The sequence below is a fragment of the Columba livia genome, chromosome 4, assembly GCF_036013475.1.
Source record: "Columba livia isolate bColLiv1 breed racing homer chromosome 4, bColLiv1.pat.W.v2, whole genome shotgun sequence".
Classification (NCBI taxonomy): Eukaryota; Metazoa; Chordata; class Aves; order Columbiformes; family Columbidae; genus Columba; species Columba livia.
Genome location: NC_088605.1, coordinates 10,676,060 through 10,694,656, shown reverse-complemented (window position 1 = coordinate 10,694,656; position 18,597 = coordinate 10,676,060). Strand labels below are relative to the sequence as shown.

At 41.8% G+C, this 18,597-nt stretch overlaps 1 protein-coding gene across 1 annotated transcript; it reads left to right on the top strand.

Annotated features, from left to right (window-relative positions):
* Positions 1-2,691: 2,691 nt before the first annotated feature.
* Positions 2,692-15,581, top strand: LRPAP1 (LDL receptor related protein associated protein 1). The gene is made up of 8 exons (XM_005498443.3): positions 2,692-2,956; positions 8,034-8,178; positions 8,517-8,641; positions 10,237-10,357; positions 11,299-11,457; positions 11,981-12,063; positions 14,360-14,536; positions 14,843-15,581. Exons 1-8 carry the CDS (start codon positions 2,777-2,779, stop codon positions 14,906-14,908), a joined length of 1,056 nt encoding a protein of 351 aa, XP_005498500.1. The 5' UTR covers positions 2,692-2,776; the 3' UTR covers positions 14,909-15,581.
* The last annotated feature ends 3,016 nt before the right edge of the window (positions 15,582-18,597 follow it).

Genomic DNA, 18,597 nt, shown 5'->3' with positions numbered 1-18,597 from the left:
GACACCCAGGTCTATCCCATCTGCGCCAGTGCCTGGTTCCACTGCCACTGCATCTAGGTAGGCAGCACTGCCCCCAGCCCTGACCTCATCCCTGTTGTCAGGCCCATCACCCATCCCCAGGGGAGATGGCAGGACTCCCCCACCACCAATGCCAGTTCTGCCCCAGGGCCAGGCACCACGCTGTGGTGCTGCTGTGGCAGTGCTGCCCACCACGCTGTGGCAGTGCTGCCCACTGCCTGGACACGCAGACCTTCCAGGTGGACGTTTCACCTCAGCATCAAAATCCACAACAGGTCGGCACCCTCCCCACTGCCTCCCTCCCACTCCGCAATGCTCCAGCAGATCCGCTCCTGCCTCCCCGGGTGCTGGTGGGGGGTCCCCTTTGCCCCAGGGTGAGCGCTCATCAGTTCCCACAGGGATGCTCCCTGGGAGAAGGAGGATGGGGCCTTCAGTGACCATTACTGGCAGTACATCTCCTGCAACGTGGGGCAGGACACACAGAACAATACCAAGCAGTGGTACTGAATACTCACTTGACACAGGTATTAATATTAAAGCACTGAAGAGTGAACTCCAACAAGCCAGCATAAGCAAACTAATAGTGCTGCATTCCTTACCTATTTCTAAAAGTTTTCCCAGTGTAGCTCAAAAACTGAAGCAAACAAATGCATGAAGCTATGCACAGCTATGCTCAATACAAGGAAAAGAGTGAAAATGTGTAAGATTTCATACAGCATGAAGGTCTAATTTATTTGCAGAGAACCTGGAAACTCAAACAATACTTCAAATGAGAGACAAGACCTGTTCCAAAATGACTCAACAACACATTTACACGTAATAATGGGACTAAAACAAGCTCTAAATCCTAAAATGGATGTGGAGAGCTGTGCAAGTTTTGAGTAAGGCTGACGGCTGACCATTTTGCTATACTTCCATGCTTCAATGTATACTTCAATGTTCACTTCAGTTGCTCTACAATGCAGCATATACTGCAATACTTTTGCCCACTCCTGAAATTTAGTCTTACATCAACAGCTTCTAGGTTCATATGACTAAGAGTCTCTGCACAGACTTAGGAAAATGTGGAAAAAAGGTTTATATTGCTTACAAAGCAAAAATATCAGTCCACTAAAAATGTTCCCCAGGGCATTGTTTTCAGAAATCTCATAGTTTAGACAATCTATTTGTTTTCATAGGACTCGTTTATAATGCATGAAGGCTTGGTGTTGACAGTCCTACAGAGCTACATTCTAATTTGCTCAATGTCACGCATGCGATCTGAGGTGAATTTATGAAGCAGAACTTTGCCTCCACCGCCAGCTACACTCAGGAAAAGAACCTCACCACTGCCTCGCTAAACAAACTGAACACAGAAATGCCCAGCTATGCTGAAGCATGCTACACAGGCTTTGCAGTGTGCAGAACAGGGTTCACCAAGAAGACAAGAGATGGAACAGCTTTCTTCACTTCCTTCCCCTTAGAAACACCCACATGGAATGTGTTTGCATCGTCAGCACTTCCTTTGTAGCAGCGTTCAATTTTAGTGGAGGATATATACCAAGCCCGGGCTACATATTAGGCTTTTTCTCAGCGTGACATTGGTTTGGGATTTTGTTTTTCTTAATACATCTTAACCCCCTCAAAAAAATTCCCCTGGCCAGCTGCACTTCTTGGCTGCACCCTTGAGGAGGAAGCATGGTGAAAGGAGGTTGGTGCCATGCAGGACAGGCACTCCTGCCCAAGAGCTGCACTCTCAGCACACACCATCAATCTCCAGGCTGTTCGCACAGTTCATACCTTGGTAACGATCTGACCTACTCATTACTATGTTTGCCACCATCCTCTTCCTCCCCACACCATCAAACCCGATCTGCTGTCCTGGGTTGAGGTGTCCTCCATTACCACCTGCAACAAAGGACAGAGTCCTTCTTCCCCTCGCAGGGAGTGCTGGGGAGCTGGTCCCCATTCTTGCTTTCCACGCTTCCTGAGCTGCCTTTTCTTTTCCTGTTCACCCTTGAACACTGTGCTATTAATAATATCTGAACACTTTGTTCGATCAAATGGGCCACATTTAGACCAGTCCTGTTCCTCACACAGCTGATTGCAACACCTCGCTGAGGGTTGCACAGGGTGCAGATTGGGAGTGTTTGTTGTAGCTACTACAGTCTGCAAAAGAAAACACTTGCAAAAACTTCCACATTCAGTGTTTTTCCTCATTTTGTGAAGCAAACACTCAGGAAGGCTTTGGTCTCTTCTCTCAAGCAACAAGTGACAGGACAAGAGGAAATGGCCTCAAGTTGCACCAGGGAAGGTTGAGATTGAATATGAGGAAAAAATTCTTCAGAGAAACGGTTGTCAGACACTGGAAGAGGCTGCCCAGGGAAGTGGTGGACTCACCATCCCTGGAGGGGTTTAAAAGACATTTAGACGAGGTTCTTAGGGACATGGTTTAGTCCTAGAATTAGGTTATGGTTGGACTGAATGATGTTGATGGTCTCTTCCAACTGAAATGATTCTATGATTCTGTGAAAATGACACGAAGCAACTTGAAGAGAAACAGCCCAAATCTAATTCTTCTCACTCAGACCACAAAACAGACACTAGATTTTCGACCTAAAACTGGATTTTCAGCTCGATTTCCTAACTGCTCCTAACACCCCCCTCCCTCCCTCTCCGGGGAGGGTCCGAGTCCGGCCCTGAGCAGCCGCCCGCCCAGGCTCTGCGGGCAGGAACCCGCCGGGCATCCTGGGATTTGTAGTTCCCCTCCCAGGGCGACATGGCGGCGGCGCAGAGCCTGGCGGTTCTTGGTGCCGCGCTCCTCCTTGCGGCTTGCGTCCAGGCCGGCAAGTACTCTCGGGAGGCTAACGAGGGGCTGGCGGCCGCTGGCGTCAAGCGTCCGGAGCCCGGGGAGTTCCGTGTGTTGAAGCTGAACCAGGTCTGGGAGAAGGCGCAGCGGGTGAGTGAGGCGGCGCGGGAGGAGCGGGGCGATGGCGGCGCTCGGGCAGAGCGCTGAGGGGGACTCAGGGCCGGGCTTGCCCATTTCGGACCCCCGTTCCCTATCACCCGCCTCGGGAGATGGGCTGCGGCGGGAGAAGCGGCGCGGCCGGCAGCCGGAGCGGGAGGTTCGTGAGTGAGGAGCCGAGGCTGCCCGGCCCGGCCTTCCCTCCACAGGCCCGGCTTGGTGTTGGGCTTTTGGGCTGCGGTGGCTGTTTTCAGGCCTGGGAGCAGAATCATAGAATCATTTCAGCTGGAAGAGACCCTCACGATCATCGAGTCCAACCATAACTTAACTCTAGCACTAGACCATGTCCTTCAGAACCTCATCTAAATGTCTTTTAAACACTTCCAGGGATGGTGACTCCACCACTGCCCTGGGCAGCCTGTTCCAATGTCTGACAACCATTTCTCTGAAGAATTTTTTCCTAATATCCAATCTAAACTGCCCCTGATGCAATTTGAGGCCATTTCCTCTTGTCCTATCACTTGTTACTTGGGAGAACAACCCCATCCGTGCTACAACCTCCTTTCAGGTAGTTGCAGACAGCGATAAGGTCTCCCCTCAGCCTCCTTTCTCCAGGCTGAACAGCCCCAGTTCCCTCAGCCACTCCTCATCACACTTGTGCTCCAGGCCCCTCACCAGCTTTGTTGCCTTCATCTGCACTCTCTCCAGCACTTCAATGTCCTTCTTATGATGAGGGGCCCAAAACTGCACGCAAGATTCAAGGTGTGGCCCCTCACCAGTGCTGAGAACCGTGGCACAATCACTTCCCTAGTCCTGCTGGCCACGCTATTCCTGATACAAGCCAGGATGCTGTTGGCCTTTCTGGCCACCTGGGCATACTGCTGGCTCATGTTCAAATGGCTGCCAATCAACACCCCCAGATCCTTTTCCTCCAGGCAGCTTTCCAGCCACTCTTCACAGCCCCACTCCCTGAGGCTGCCCTAGGTGGCTGGGAACAGCGGTGCTGTGTAAAGCCTTCTCTCTGGAGGTACCTCCTTCCCCTCTCCTGCCATATCTACCTGTGTCAGTGGGAGTGTTGATCTTCCCATGTTTAAACCCAGCAGTTAATCCTCACGCCTGGGAAGCAGAAGTCAGACTGAAGTCCATGTGGTACCATGGAGGATCTGAGATAGGCTCCTGCAGTCACAGGTTGAAAGCTTTAGCCCTTTTGTTGAGGGGTGTGATGCTCTCATCCATCTGAAGGCAGTGGCCTTAGTTCCTGCTTTGCAAAGGACAGGTGCTCACTTCACAGGAGAGTGAGAAACCCTCCATTGTGGTGGTCATGTCACCTGTGTTATTTTACTTATACCAAGTGATGTCGTCACGTGTAGGGGAAACCAGCAAATGGGTATTGCTATTCCCAGATAAGAGCCCTAATTTTGATAGTGATACTTGAGTTTTCTCTCAATTTGAGCTAAAAAAATACCTAATTAAAGTGAAAAAAAACAGTAAAAACATTTAATTACAGTCAAAATATTTAATTATAGCAAAGCAGAACAGCTCCAACAGGAGGGGAGGAACGCATTGCGCACCTGCATTTATGCCCTGATTATTGTGGAGCATAGAAGTTAAGAGTCATGGCTGGTAAAGGTTCAGTTCTTTCAGCCAAATAAATATATTTAATATTAATCCTGGATTTCCCATATCCTGTATAGGCATTACCCAGCCTGAGTGATTGAATTAGAGGCAGGACATCCCTGCGTTTAGTCAAAAAATAGAACCCTTGCCATAATGCTGTGTAGTTATATCCAGGTGCCTAACGTGTCAGAAGAAGGTGTCAAAAATACTCCTTCACTTAATGGAAGAAGGACAGGGTGGGGGATAGGGCGGTGTGTGGTAATGAACTCCAGCTGTGAACTGACAGCTGAGGAAGAAACAACATGGAGCCTAGAAGTCAACTGCAATGGTAGTATTGTCAGTTTCTTTTTTCAATTACAGTATTTTTTAGTATTAATACCTGGATCTTTTGGAATTCAATTTTGAGATGCTTTACATCATCTACATTGAGTCTTACTGCTGAAGATGCTAAAATGTAAAATGGAGTTAATTCTGACAGTGTAAAGAGCTAAGCTTTAGTAACTTCCATATGTGTGAGCAAGATTTTAAAGAGGCAACACCTTCTTGAACTAAATTTGCCACAATCTAAATTTCGCTTTCGAGTACAGTTGACACCCAGCCTGTGTTTTAGAAAGTGATGTTTCAGTATGCCTGAGCAATATCTGGACTGAGAGGAAACTAAGCCCATGTGTTAGACCTGCTTTAAAATATTTGTGTGTGCCAATCCTTCATTTTGGTAGTGGTGGAGATAGCACTGAAATAAAGAAACTTGTTTTATTTTTACATAAAAGATGGATATTGCAATTCAGCAGTGCAACACACGGCTGGATGAGCCCCAAAACATTTCTTAGTGTGAACCAGGAGCTGGCAAGCCAGAATTCCTTTCCTTTTCCCTGAAGGAGGGAGGATTCGATCTTTCTCCAGCATTTCTTTTCATAGGTATATGTTTTATATGAAAACTTTAAAAAGTTATTTTAGTATGAGAATTCTGCCTAGCCAGACCTTAATTCTATACTTATTTGAACAAATGACAAATATGTTTCGTGGTTTGGCCTGTTAGTCTCTAATTCACTGGGCTGGGGGTGTTGCCATTCGTCTAGTTCTGGTATTGACTGTGATCAGGGTTTCCTGGCCATCCCAAAGTGGGCTCCAGAATCTAGGATGTATTATACCTAAAAAATCTGTAGTAAAGAACTCTTTCTTCATGGAAGTAAGGGTGTGAGTAATGATATTGTAGGTAGTGATTGCAGCCAGGCAAACAGCAAACAACCTAATTGTTGTAATGTCTCACAGATTTCCAGTGCTTGTTCGCAGAATTGCCAGGTACCTATCTTGGATGTTATGTCCAGGCAGCATAAGGAATGAGTGTAAGGAATTTGGTGCTTTATTATTTAATCATTAAACTTAGCTTTTTCCCTCTGCTTCTAGTTAGTTACTCCAATATATGACTGATGTTAGTAAAGTGAAGTGGAGGCTTATCTGTTGACATTTTTTACATGGTGTCATTCAGGGTCCTACATGAGATGATCTTGAAGTTCTTGAACTATTTGCTTTAAATCAGCCTATGGATTCACTTTTGTGTTATATAAATGGTACAGGTGAGAGGCTTCCAGCACGTTTCGAAGAATTTATAATGTTTAAAAGGACAGTTACTCGAGTTTCATAGTTAATTATAAGGAGAATCAGAAAAAAAAACGTTATTGGAATTGGGAGGAGTTTGAATAGAATCATTCTTTTTCCTCTTAGGGAACAATGTAGTTCCGTATTTTTCATTAAGTATTTAAAATGTTTGATTGATGATGTCTCCAAACTTTATGTTTAGATGTTCTGATACTTTTCTATGGAACTTTCAAAAAACACAAACCCATATGTGTTTATGAGATTGCACTAACTGCAGAGAGTATCTCTGATGATAAAGTCATACATTTAAATATTATATTTGGCTATTTTTGCAGTACTTAGGAGTTTAATATATAGCTGAATTAATATCTAAGCTATTGCCGGTGACTTTTTTCCTGGATTTGCTCAACTTGACAACATATTAAGTCCACTCTAATTGAGTGTTTACAGTAGGGTACAGAATTACTGAGATAATCAGTCATTTTCTTCACAATTTGTAGCAAACTTTTCACTCAGTCTTTCTCCTAAAGCATCAGAGCACTATTATTGTGAGCAAAGCATTGTTACTTGATACCACTGCAGCAATGACACTGACCAGTTTATCCTGCTCCAGAAAAGCAAATAAGTACCCAATTAAGGTTCTTTCACTCTAGCGCATACTAAAAATCATAAATAAAGTTGTTCCTTCTAAGTACTTGCTCTTATCAAACGGGAGCTGGCTGCTCAGTGGTCTGAGGTAGGAGGAAGCCAGCCGCTCAGGCAGAATTGTATTGGAAATTGCACTGCTGATGTGTTTTTTTATCGCCTCTGTTATTTGGGCTTTTCCTTGTCTCACCTGCTTGTTATTAACATGCACACACATGCACACACACACAAAAGAAGTTCTGAAGCATTAATATGATTGTTACATTGTTACATTTCATAGTTCTAAACTGAATAACTGAAGTGTCCAAAATCTCAAAGTTTAAAAGTTTAGGCTCGTTCTATGAAAGTGCTGCTTAGTCAACTGCATGTTAATCAGTGTCTCTGTTCCTGTTTTCTCTGTATTTCACAAAATTTCAAGCTGAACACTCATTAATTTAAACCTTATTTCTTTGTCATCTTGTTAGCTACGTTATCTTTTTGTTCTCTTATATGGGACAGGAATACCTCTAGGTTTTCTATGTTTTTAGTACACATAAACTGTGTTAAGAAGAGATTGATCTTAGAAAATTTTGCACTTTGATCATAGTAAAAATTGCTGATAAGTGACTCTTGACCTGCAAGGCTATCCTCAGTGTCCTGATAGTCTGCAAAACCATACTGACAAAATTTACTGACTCACTGTAACTGTGATTATAAGGTGGCCACAAGAAAGCATATACGGCGGCAGTATCATGTCATTTGAAAAGTTTGGTCATAAGTGCCTTTTGTGAACCAGTGAAACTGAATTGATTTAATTTTTTTTTCTTTACATTGTTGGTACTGAACATTTTTTAAGTAGAATTTTTTTTTATAGTGTGGTCCTGTTAAAAGCAGGGAAAAAAACCTTTTTAAGTATTACTTGAAGGAACACCCAAGAAAGATGGAAATTTTCTATCCTTATGTGATTTTGCCGTTGTCCATGTAGCTGAAGAGCTGAGAGAAAAGGCTACATGATCATTCTCTCTTAATACTAGTATGCTGGTGGCGTAGCCATGTTCATAGGCAAGAGATGTATGTATGCAGTGGCTCGTGCCTTAAGGCCCTTAAATTCAGATGAATACATAGCATTAAATAAAAGAAACAAATACTGTGGTCTACTGGCTTCTGAGGTAACATTGCAGAAAGAGGTGACTCCACATAACTGAATACAAACTTTTCTCTCTCTCCTTAGCTTCATCTCTCTCCTGTGAAACTGGCAGAGTTGCACAGTGATCTAAAAATACAAGAAAGGGATGAGATAAGCTGGAAAAAAATGAAGGCTGAAGGGCTGGATGAAGATGGAGAGAAAGAAGCCAAACTTAGACGCAACTTAAATGGTAAGATATATCTTTGCAGAAGAGGTTTAGACTTTGCATCAGACACATGCATGGTTAGACACCCATGTTTATGTTTGAATCATTAACTAGCAGGTTATCTTTCAAGACACTGAGCGCACACAAGTTCTTTAGAAGTCAGTAGGGCTGGAGACTAACAGCTTCTTTTGCTCCCAATGTTTTCAGAAGAGGTCACTAAACCTTGGATGTCTGTATCTTAAACTGTTAGACTATCCACTGTGAGCTGCAAAATCCAGCTCTGCAAGTCAAGGATGTAGGCAATCACTCATCTTCCATATATCCGTGATTCTAATGTTTCTGTATTTTCCATTTTCCTGCAGTCATTATGGCTAAATATGGAATGGATGGAAAGAAGGACTCTAAACTAGTTGATACCAACTACATTAAAGATGGTACAGAAAGTGATACACTAGATGATCCAAGACTGGAAAAATTATGGAGCAAGGTGGGTGAGATTTCCAGGAACTGTAGTGTAGGAAATCGGTGTTTCTTCACTGAACTACAGTCAGTGTCTTCTGAGAGGCCAGAGACATGGAATTGAATGGCTTTACTACTGTGTTTTAACCCTGTTTCCCCAAAAATAACACCTTCCCTGAAAATAAGCCCTAGCATGATTTTTCAGGATTTTTGAGGATGCTCAAAATATAAGCCCTACTCCAGAAATAAAACCTAGTTACAGTTCATTAAAAAAGTCAATTTGAATAGTGTCCAGGCAGCTATACATGTAATAAAGTAATAAATTTTGGAGCAAAAATTAATATAAGACCCTTATTTTTGGGGAAACAGGACAGGTACTAGCCAAGCTGCTGTGCTCTGTAGCTCACATCATTGTGCCCTCAGGGCATCCCTGCCTGCATCCAGGTCACCAAGTGTGGCAGGTTCGCTTTGCCAAAGAAAACACACACATCAATTTGTGTGGAGGGTGATATTGTGAGTCCACCCAGGACAGTTTTTCCTCATATTACACTGAACTCATGATTTTCCTCTGTGTGACTATTAGGCTGTGTGGTAGGATACTTTTGCTTTTTTTTCCTGGTTTTTCTTAGTGTTGTTTCTGGGCTTTTAAAAATAGAACCATTTCATAAAATGTTTAAAATTAAAATGTATAGTGGGGCATGTTAAATAAGCACTTGCACAGCCTGGTATTCAAGTGAAACTTTCCAAGATTTGCATTAATACATAAAAAAATAGGAAGTGTAGCATTTGTTTGGGCAGTTAAAACTGGCATAATCATAATCTTCAAAAATGAAATAATTCAGGGTGTTAAAAACAAGTACTCATGAAAAGAATTCTTAGACCAGTCTAGTGCAGTGGTAGTAAAGCAGAGAAAAAGATTTACTTGGTTTTAAAATGTTGCTGTGACTAGATAGAACTCTGGCAAGGGACACGCTGTCATGTGCTTTGAGGAACAGTAAAGTGCATTAGATAGAAATATGCCCTAAGCAAAAGAAGGATTGGGGCTGAATAGGTATCAAAAACATTCACTTTCGATCATGCATTGCAGTAAGTCACCAGATTTGTGGGCAGTGCTCCAGCTGTCTGAGCAGCGCTTCCCTAATTGCTCAAAAGTAGTCCAGTGAGGAATAAATCCCTGCAGAGCAAATGGATGGCACTGATAACATCCTCACTTGCCCACAGAGTAAGAGTTCTTGAGTAAAGACTGAGGTTAATATCAGGCTGTATCCCTCATGCAAACAGTCACTTTACAGTTGCATGTGGAGTTCCATGGCCTATATTTCTTTGTCAAATTGTTTCCCATGGAATAGAAATAACAGATGCTTTTCACTGGGTAGGCCATAGCAAGTCTAGCTTTGTAAGTCTGAAACCAACTTCCTTTTGACATGATTAAAGCCACCATATCTATCAATGTCTAAATCCTGGCCTCATACTAGTATAAAGGAACTTAAAACAAAAGATCTTAAGGAAAAGCTGGACTTGATGATGTTCTAAATGTGGTGGGAAGTGGAAAGAAGGTTTGGCAGCTGAGTGCATTTAAAAGCACTTGGCCTGGGAAGCATAACGAGCTTATGTTTCTTTCAGGCCAAGAGCTCTGGGAAGTTCTCCGATGAAGAGCTGGATAAGCTTTGGCGAGAATTTAAGCATCATAAAGAAAAGATTCGCGAATACAATATTCTGCTGGAGACCGTGAGCAGAACAGAAGGTTCCTGAACATTTCTCTGATGTTTTGAGATCAGTACAACTCTTTTCTCTGCCCATTGCCTCCATTGTTTCCAAGTTTCTTTGAAATTCCCGAAGACTGACATTTCTGTCAGAACTGCTTGCAGATGCTGACATTTCCAGATACTTGCTAGGTTTAGTTCTGCAGTAACTGCCAAAAATCTTGCCAGCTAATGAAAATGTTGCCATTTCAGTTTTCTGATTCTGCCTGTTATGATTAGGGAAGACACCATCAGATTAGCAATGATGTCCTTGGTAGTTTTCTGGGTATTAGGCATCAAGTGTAGATCTGCTGCTGCAAAATGTGTTTTTAAAGTCTGTGGAACATGCATGTTTTATCTCACCAGCTGGGAGCCCAAGAGGATATGCTTGAATATTTTAGGCACTGAGCCTGAGGTGTACTAAAGCATCAAGGATCTGAATCCAGCCTTCTGTACTAATCCTAGATAAAACTTTGTTAGAGCCAAAGTATTCTAAACGTTATAGGCAGTTTGATGTTTGCATCGTAGAGACCAAGTCAGGAGCTGCCTGAAGTCATTTCAACATCAGATATCCTTATTGGTTCATGAAATGTCCAGGGAAGAGGCCACAGAACTCATCAGCCATCCCTGTCACATTTCCTTGGAATATTCGTAACCTAAGAAAATAGGAACTTTTCCTTGCTAAAATCTTGGCTGGTCGCCAGTAGGAATTAAAAGGCATTTTTGTACTATCACCCTCTAGAGCATTGAGGGGCATTGATCTTAATATTGACCTGCAAAAGGAATTACTGCTTCTTAAAATGTGGTATTGATGCTTTATTTACACTCAGCTCAAATGCTAAGAACTTATTACCTTTTATTCACCTCAGATTTGGGAGATTTCTGGAGCTTTTGACCTATCAGGATTTGGCCCACAATCAGTAACACTTTTCTTCTCTAACAGATATTCACAAAAATGTTATCAACCCATCTGAAGAGAACCTGGTGAAAGAGGAAATCTTGCACAACAAACACAGAGAACTCAAGGACAAGCTGAGAAGCATTAATCAGGGGTTTGAGCGTTTGCGTAAAGTCAGTCACCAGGGATATGACACAACCAGTGGTATGATACAGTGCTTTTTTATGCTTTTGGGGGATTATTTTCATTTTTAAAAATGTCAATGGGCAAGTAATAAGATGTAGTCACAATATCACAGTACATGGTGTGACCACAATGGGCTGAGGAGATACAACCAGCCTGGTCTATTTAGAAGCCAACATTAGAAGCCTAATGAAAGGAGGGTGACGACCTGAGACAAGGAGAGTTCTGTCTTCCACATGCACATGAGAAGGGCTGTTACACCTTCTGCTCCAGGAGGGTGGGTAAATGAGACAACATGCAGGGCAAGCAACACCATTGTTCAGTTCCTTGGTGGAGGTTTTGCTTTTTAAAAAAATACTCACTACAGCAGTACTATAGTTTTAAGTTAAATACTTTTCTCTCTTTTCATCTAAATAGACCTTAATAATGCAGTACCTAATGTATCTGTGTGTACGGATGTGAGAAAGCATGCTCATCTAGCCTAGAAGCTGGGCATCAAACACATTATGTCCACATTTTCATTTAGTGGTATGTGTTTGTTTAGAATTTGAAGAACCAAGAGTGATTGATTTGTGGGACATGGCCAAATCAGCCAATTTCACTGAGAAAGAACTGGAATCTTTTCGGGTAAGTAGAATTCCAGTTTGATCTTTTATGGAAAGATATTTTCCTACCTAAAGTAACACTTGATGATACTCTGAGTGCAGCCACTTCTGTATTGCTCTGCAGACACCATAAAAAAAGAGTCATGCTTCTTTCTTAGTATTTCAAATATATCAATACGTATGTAACTAGTCATATGCATGGTTGTGTTCTAATCAGCAAAGTGAAAATTCTGAATCCTGTTGTTACAGCAACATTTTAAAGCCCAGAAAATAGGCAAGTGTTGCATATTTTAAATCTTTGAAAGATCAGGCCCTGCTCATTTGTTTCCAATGCACCAATTTCCCTCTCTTATCTAATGCCTTAATGCAATTACTTCATTGGGAAGCAGTGTACTCTGTATACCCAACAATTGCCCACCTCTTGCGCTGCTAATCTGCCATGTTGGAGCACTATTGAAAGTAATTTCTCTGCGGTTCTTACTGGTTTGTGGGGTTTTTTATCATTACTATTATTTAATTCAAATTATGTTGAGATTTTTTGTTGTTTTCATCTGACTCTGCCTGTATATCAGAATAGATTTTGATTGATAGCCTGGAGAAGTAACTCTTCAGGGCTTGCTCATGGAGTTGCATGTACTTACGATGGTGTCTTACCCTCCAAGACATGGATGGGGACACCTTGAGTTTTTCCAGATAAGGTAATGAGAGAGTTTTAACTGCCTGGGTCAGGGATTGAAATCTGTCTCTCTTTAGATATCAAAGATCCATCTTTTTTCTTTTAACTCGTGTGGAGCCCGATTCTTTTATGAAGGAAACATTTTAATTACACTGATTTCAGTGGCCTTGCTTTTAAGGGTGTCAGAGGACAGCCTGTTGAAGGCTGCAACGAGGCTTTTGCTGACCTCAGTGGGACATTTTGGGTCAGAACTGTGCAATTGTATGAGAGGTAAATTGAGCCTTCGTATCTGGTGCTGTGAAAACAAATCCATAAGCAAGAATACATACTTGCTTATTAATTTTACTGGTTTCATAGAAATCTTCATTCATGCGAACCCTCTCCACCAGACCAAACCTGTCTTCTTACTGGGAATGCTGGGACATCCTAAGACAATAAGAATCACAGTGAAACTCTGTCTATTTAAAAAAATCCATGAAAGCAAAGTTAAAGAAGTCATGTGCTGATTCCATTCAGCCTTGTTTGAGCAGCTGAAGTTGTGTCTTCTCCTGGGTGGCCACAGTACCAATATTCATAAGGGTTTCATAATGAAAGACACAAGTGCTGCTCTGCTGGTACATGATTTGACAGGAACAACTAAAATGATTTATCAGAGCAGTAGAACCCCAAGCTGAGGTGAGTGGAGTATGTAAAACAGACTGGAATGTTCTACAGCAAAAGGAAACTGTTTTCTTGTTGGAAATATTGAAAACAAAACCCCTCTGCTTTAAAAGTGGAAGATCTATTAGGATGATTTTTGGTTCTTTTTTTGATTGTCTTGACATGAGAGGAATTTTGTCAGCTGCCTGGACTGAAACACACCAGTGACCAAAATTAAGTGGGGTCTGTCAAACCGGAGATTTCACTGTAGGGTTTCTCTGAGCTTTTCTTGATGTAATGCATGGAACTGCCACCATAAGTGGCGTAACAGTTTGAACTGTTCATATCCTCTTCACATAGGAGGTATCCTAAGACACATAGAAACTGAATTTACTTCTTTGAAGTAGCAAAACAAGAGCATGCTTCAGTGGGTAGAGACATTACACATTCCTTGGTCCCATTTGTAGCGTACCAGGATATCTGGGGCCCCTCTCTGATATGTCCTGGAACACCACAGTTAGTCTGGCCACTGTCTTTGGGACAAACTGAGATGGCTTTTTGTTTCTTAATTAATTCATCCTGTTTCAGATTCATCATAGCAGACTGCAAACCCAGAAAACCTTTAAATCTGAGCAGAAAACAGCAAATTTGGGACCTGATTTTTAAAAAAGGCTTCTCTGAAAAATTGTCTTCCTCCCTCCCCTGGTCCACTATTCTTATGAAGAAACTCTTATTGGTTACTCACTGCTGTCATCTCCTAGCACCGTGCAGCCATCAGCCTCCTTTTGAGGGTTCTGCAGTGGGTCATTTTCAGCACCTACCTTCAAAATCGAGTGTCTGGATGGTGATGATAATGTATTGTCCAGACATTCTTAAGAAGAAGGGAAATGAAAAAGCTTTCTGTGCTTGACTTAGTAGAATAGCATTTGCAATATCTTGGCAAGAAGAGAGAGGAAGCGTTGGAAAAAAAGCCCTTTGAAGCTGTGTGTATTTTTTGTCTTAGGAGGAGCTGAAACACTTTGAAGCAAAAATTGAAAAACACCAACACTACCAGAAACAATTAGAGATTTCACATGAGAAACTGAAACATATAGAGGGAACTGGAGATAAGGATCATCTGAACAGAAACAAAGAGAAATATGCCATGCTGGAAGAAAAGACGAAAGAACTAGGATATAAGGTCTGTAGAAATCCATTCTATGTATGTGTTGAAAGTTTAATTCGGTAGTAGAGTGTATGTAGATTATCCAGTGCAATTTCATGCAATTTGAATGATTTCTAGAGGGAGAGTTTGACGCACGTCTGTACTTTGTGTTTAGTACAGTATATGTATAATTGTTTTATAGACCTAATTCGAAAATGCCTGAAATCTCCTTATTTCAGCTCTTGCTGTTGTCACGTATACTGATAGCAAAATCTGAATATATGATAGTGATAATTCATTGTCTTACTAAAATTTGTTTGATGTGTGTTGTTTTCCTGCTAGGTAAAGAAGCACTTGCAAGACTTATCCAGCAGAATCTCTCAAGGTCTTCAACACAATGAATTATGAAAATTTGTTTTCCTTCATGGGATCAATCTATTAACACAAAACAGATAATGTGTTTTTAAACAGGATTTACCAAGAAGTCCTTCTGAAATAGTAAGGATTGAACAGGTTTGTCGTGTAAGAAAATTTTTCTTGGTCCACTTAAATGCCAGTTTTGTATTTGCACTGTCAAATCAAATTAAATAATTAGATTGTAAATTTAACTTGCATATCTCGGATCATGTAAATCTTAGATCTGAATCAAGTAACAGGCTTTGAAATAAGCAGTCATGTGAAAAGGAAAAATATGTGAATTCTGAGGATTCCTGCTAGTAAAAAAAATACTGATCTGATAGTCAGGAAAGGAATTCTGATCAGTGAAAGCAACACTGAGGTATGGGAAGTTAAAACTGAGGCCAGAAAACTCTCTTATTTCAGTGCCTGGCCTAATACATTTCCTACTGAAGGTAACAAAAATATTTCTACTGACTTTGAGCAGTGGCTCAGAGCTGCACTGTATATGAATCTTTCATGTGAGAGGGGGAGGAAGAGGAAGGAGGGAACAAGTATTGAGGTCAATTCACACAATTTAGTTCTAGACTAACACATCTGACGTTGTTGAATGTATGTGTACAATTATCTTGTTCATGGTTGCTTGGTTTTGTTACACTTAGTCATTAAAAAAATCCGAACAAAATACTGGTGAGGCTTTTATTTTTCTTTCATTTAGTGAGAAGTAACCAGACTTGTATTTTGAGCATGTTGCTTATTTCTTTAAGCTAAAGTTCACTCAAGTTAGATTTTAAGACAGAAGGGGTGGTTTTGCACCACAAGAATGCATCTCTGTATTCTGAATAGACAGAAGGCTCGCTAAAGCAGCTTTTCTCTCAACATATTTCAATACAATCCCTATAAAGATTATTATCACTTTCCCTTTCCAGCCCAGATTCTTCTGTAGTGCATCAGAACTTTGGCAAACATTAGCCATATCTGGGTTGAAATTTTCTATCATAATAACGCTGACCATTTATTTCTGAGGAGTGTTTCACATGAAAGGGTTCAGAACAAGGTTAAGGCAAAGGTCTGATGCAGGTAAATCATTACAGCTGCTTGTGCTGTGCTGCGTGGGGAAGCTGTTCTCAAGCCTTGCATGCCATGACCTGTTCAATGAGAAATATTGAACAAATCCATTCAGTCAGAATCAGCTACTTTATATTATTTATCCAATTCCTGGGTCCATGGTGAGTTAAAAGTAGTACGATTATGTACATAAAGACTGTTTCATAATGTGCAATTGATCTGAACCAGAAACACAGGCCATGGTTAATATTAAAAATCACTTTAGAGATGGCTCAGTTGGTGTAGTTTATGGCATACATCCCCTTTGCTTGGTGAGCTAAAAAAGTAAATGCCAAAACAGATATAACCCATTTATGTGAAAACTGGTTTGTTTCTTTCCTAGATGCTGCACACCATTTCTTCTCTAGACTATCACTTTAAGGGCTTTTAGTCACCTTCAATACAGCAGTAGCTGCATTGTCTTACAGGTTTATCTTCATCATTACTTTTTCAGTGTTTCACGATCAGTACAGAATAGAAATGTGTATTCTGTGTGGAAGGTCCAGGCTTCTCTGCGTCCGTCAGTTTTCCCTTTGCTAGAGTAAGAAATAAAGCCACGTACCACAGGTCAGTTTGGTGCCTGGTGGCTGTAGGTTGGACGGTAGAGGCCCACACCACTCACTCCTGGGTGAATAATCTGAACTCATGTACAATGTACATCAGCAGAGGAAAGAAACTACGCAAAGCACTGAAATCTGAACAGCTCCTGCTCAGCAATTCTGGCCAGGCTGTACAAGAATGGAAAAGCTTTTCCTGAGCATGTTCAGAAACTGCTGGTGGGGAAAATCTGTTGCACAAAGGAAAGTGACGTATTGCAGCCTACAGTGAAGATGGGCAGAGTAGCTGGGTTTCATGTTTGATGTGTCCATGAAATAGAATATCTTCTTGAAGAAAATCTGAAGAATTTTGGAATAGCACAAGGCGCAGGATTCACAGAACAGATAACTAGGGCCAGACCAGCATTGGTAATGGTTGGCTCCAAGTGCAGAGCTGCTTCTGCACAGGCTGTGAACAGATGGTGCCTGTACCACATCTCTACCCACCACACCATGACAGAAATCGGGCTCAAAGGCCAGACAGGCTTCAGCAGAGAGAATGTTTGGCAAGCACTTGAAAGTACAAGAGGCTGACAAAATATTTACGTGTCACAGGCAGCAAAGAGTGGAGTCCAGGGTCAGCACAGTCACATCGTTTTAGTTATTCCACAGGGCTGTTAATGAGTCATTGGGCCTGGAGATTTTCCACTCAAACCTAGAGGAGACAGCAGCCATTGCTGCCCCTGAACCCAGCTTCACCCCAAAACAGTCTGTAGCTGAGTTAGGGTCTGCAGCAGAATCAAGGGGACATTAGGAACAGTCTCCATTCCTGTCCAGACTCTTTGGGGTTTCCCTACATTTGGAGATCTGGCGACAGCGCACAGGTGAGTGAGTTGCAAAGTCTGATTTCATTTGTTTCTGTAGTCCTCGCCTTCCATGCATCAATACAGGTACAAGTCAGTTAATTATTACAGATTTTAAGTCTCCGAAGACAATTCCTGTGGCCAAAATAGCAAGAGTGGGTAGTCTTTGAAACATTAAAGAAAAAATAGCTTGTGTCACCACTCTTGTTTTTCTGTAAATAGCAACCAAATTTCAAAGCCAAGAAAAAAAGTTTAAATGAAATATGCCTACAGTCCTGTACCTGGTAAAAAGTGAATAATGGAGTGCAGAGGTGAGACTGCATGGGAAAGACATCCGCATAGGAAGGAGCTAGCAGCTTTCCAACAGCAGTTGAACCTTTTCTTCTTCCTTACCTGGTATTTCATCTGATCTTTTTGTAATTATTCAACTTAACATGTTTTTCACACCTGTCTGAAAAACAATTTGAAATACAAAACTGGGAGCAGAAAAAGGAAAGAACTGCATTTCGTAGGAAAAAAAAAAAAAGAAAACTTTATACAGTCTGTCAAATTCTTCCCTGGAAAAAGGAACCTCAATTTAAATAAATGTGTCAGTGATTTCAGGTAGGACAGATTTTATTTATTAAAAGCGTTGGAGATGGAAATGAGAGGGAAATAAATACACAAGGCATTAAATACAACAAAAATAACCAAGTCCTTCTTAAAATAAACACTGTATCCTACATGCTGGTAGAGGAGCTCAAATCGCCTCGTTCTGCCAAGACATAGAGAGAACAGCCATTACCGCAGATGCTTAGCCATGACAATGTCCCTTCTTCCCTCCCAAGGGATTTTGATGCCAAATAAATCAGGCAATAGCCAGAGTATCTAAATTCACCAAGCAGAGATCATTTACGTTTCATAAGCTTAAACAGGCATCTCGCCCTGCCCGCCCCAAATGGACTGGCAGCGGCCCTAACTCATTGTATTTTCATTTCTGCCATTTATTCAACATTGGAGGTCAGGTGAACTGGTGCAGTTACACTCCACAAAAGAATGTAGGGCCCCAGGCAGGAGCCAGCACACCACAGTGCCCAGAAAGCAGAGCACTGCACTGGGAGCTCCCCTAAGCCAGCACCACGTGGCAAAAGCCCAAACACAGCGTTCAGCTCAGGACTGACCCACACAGAGGTAACACACAGTTCACGTGTTTGGT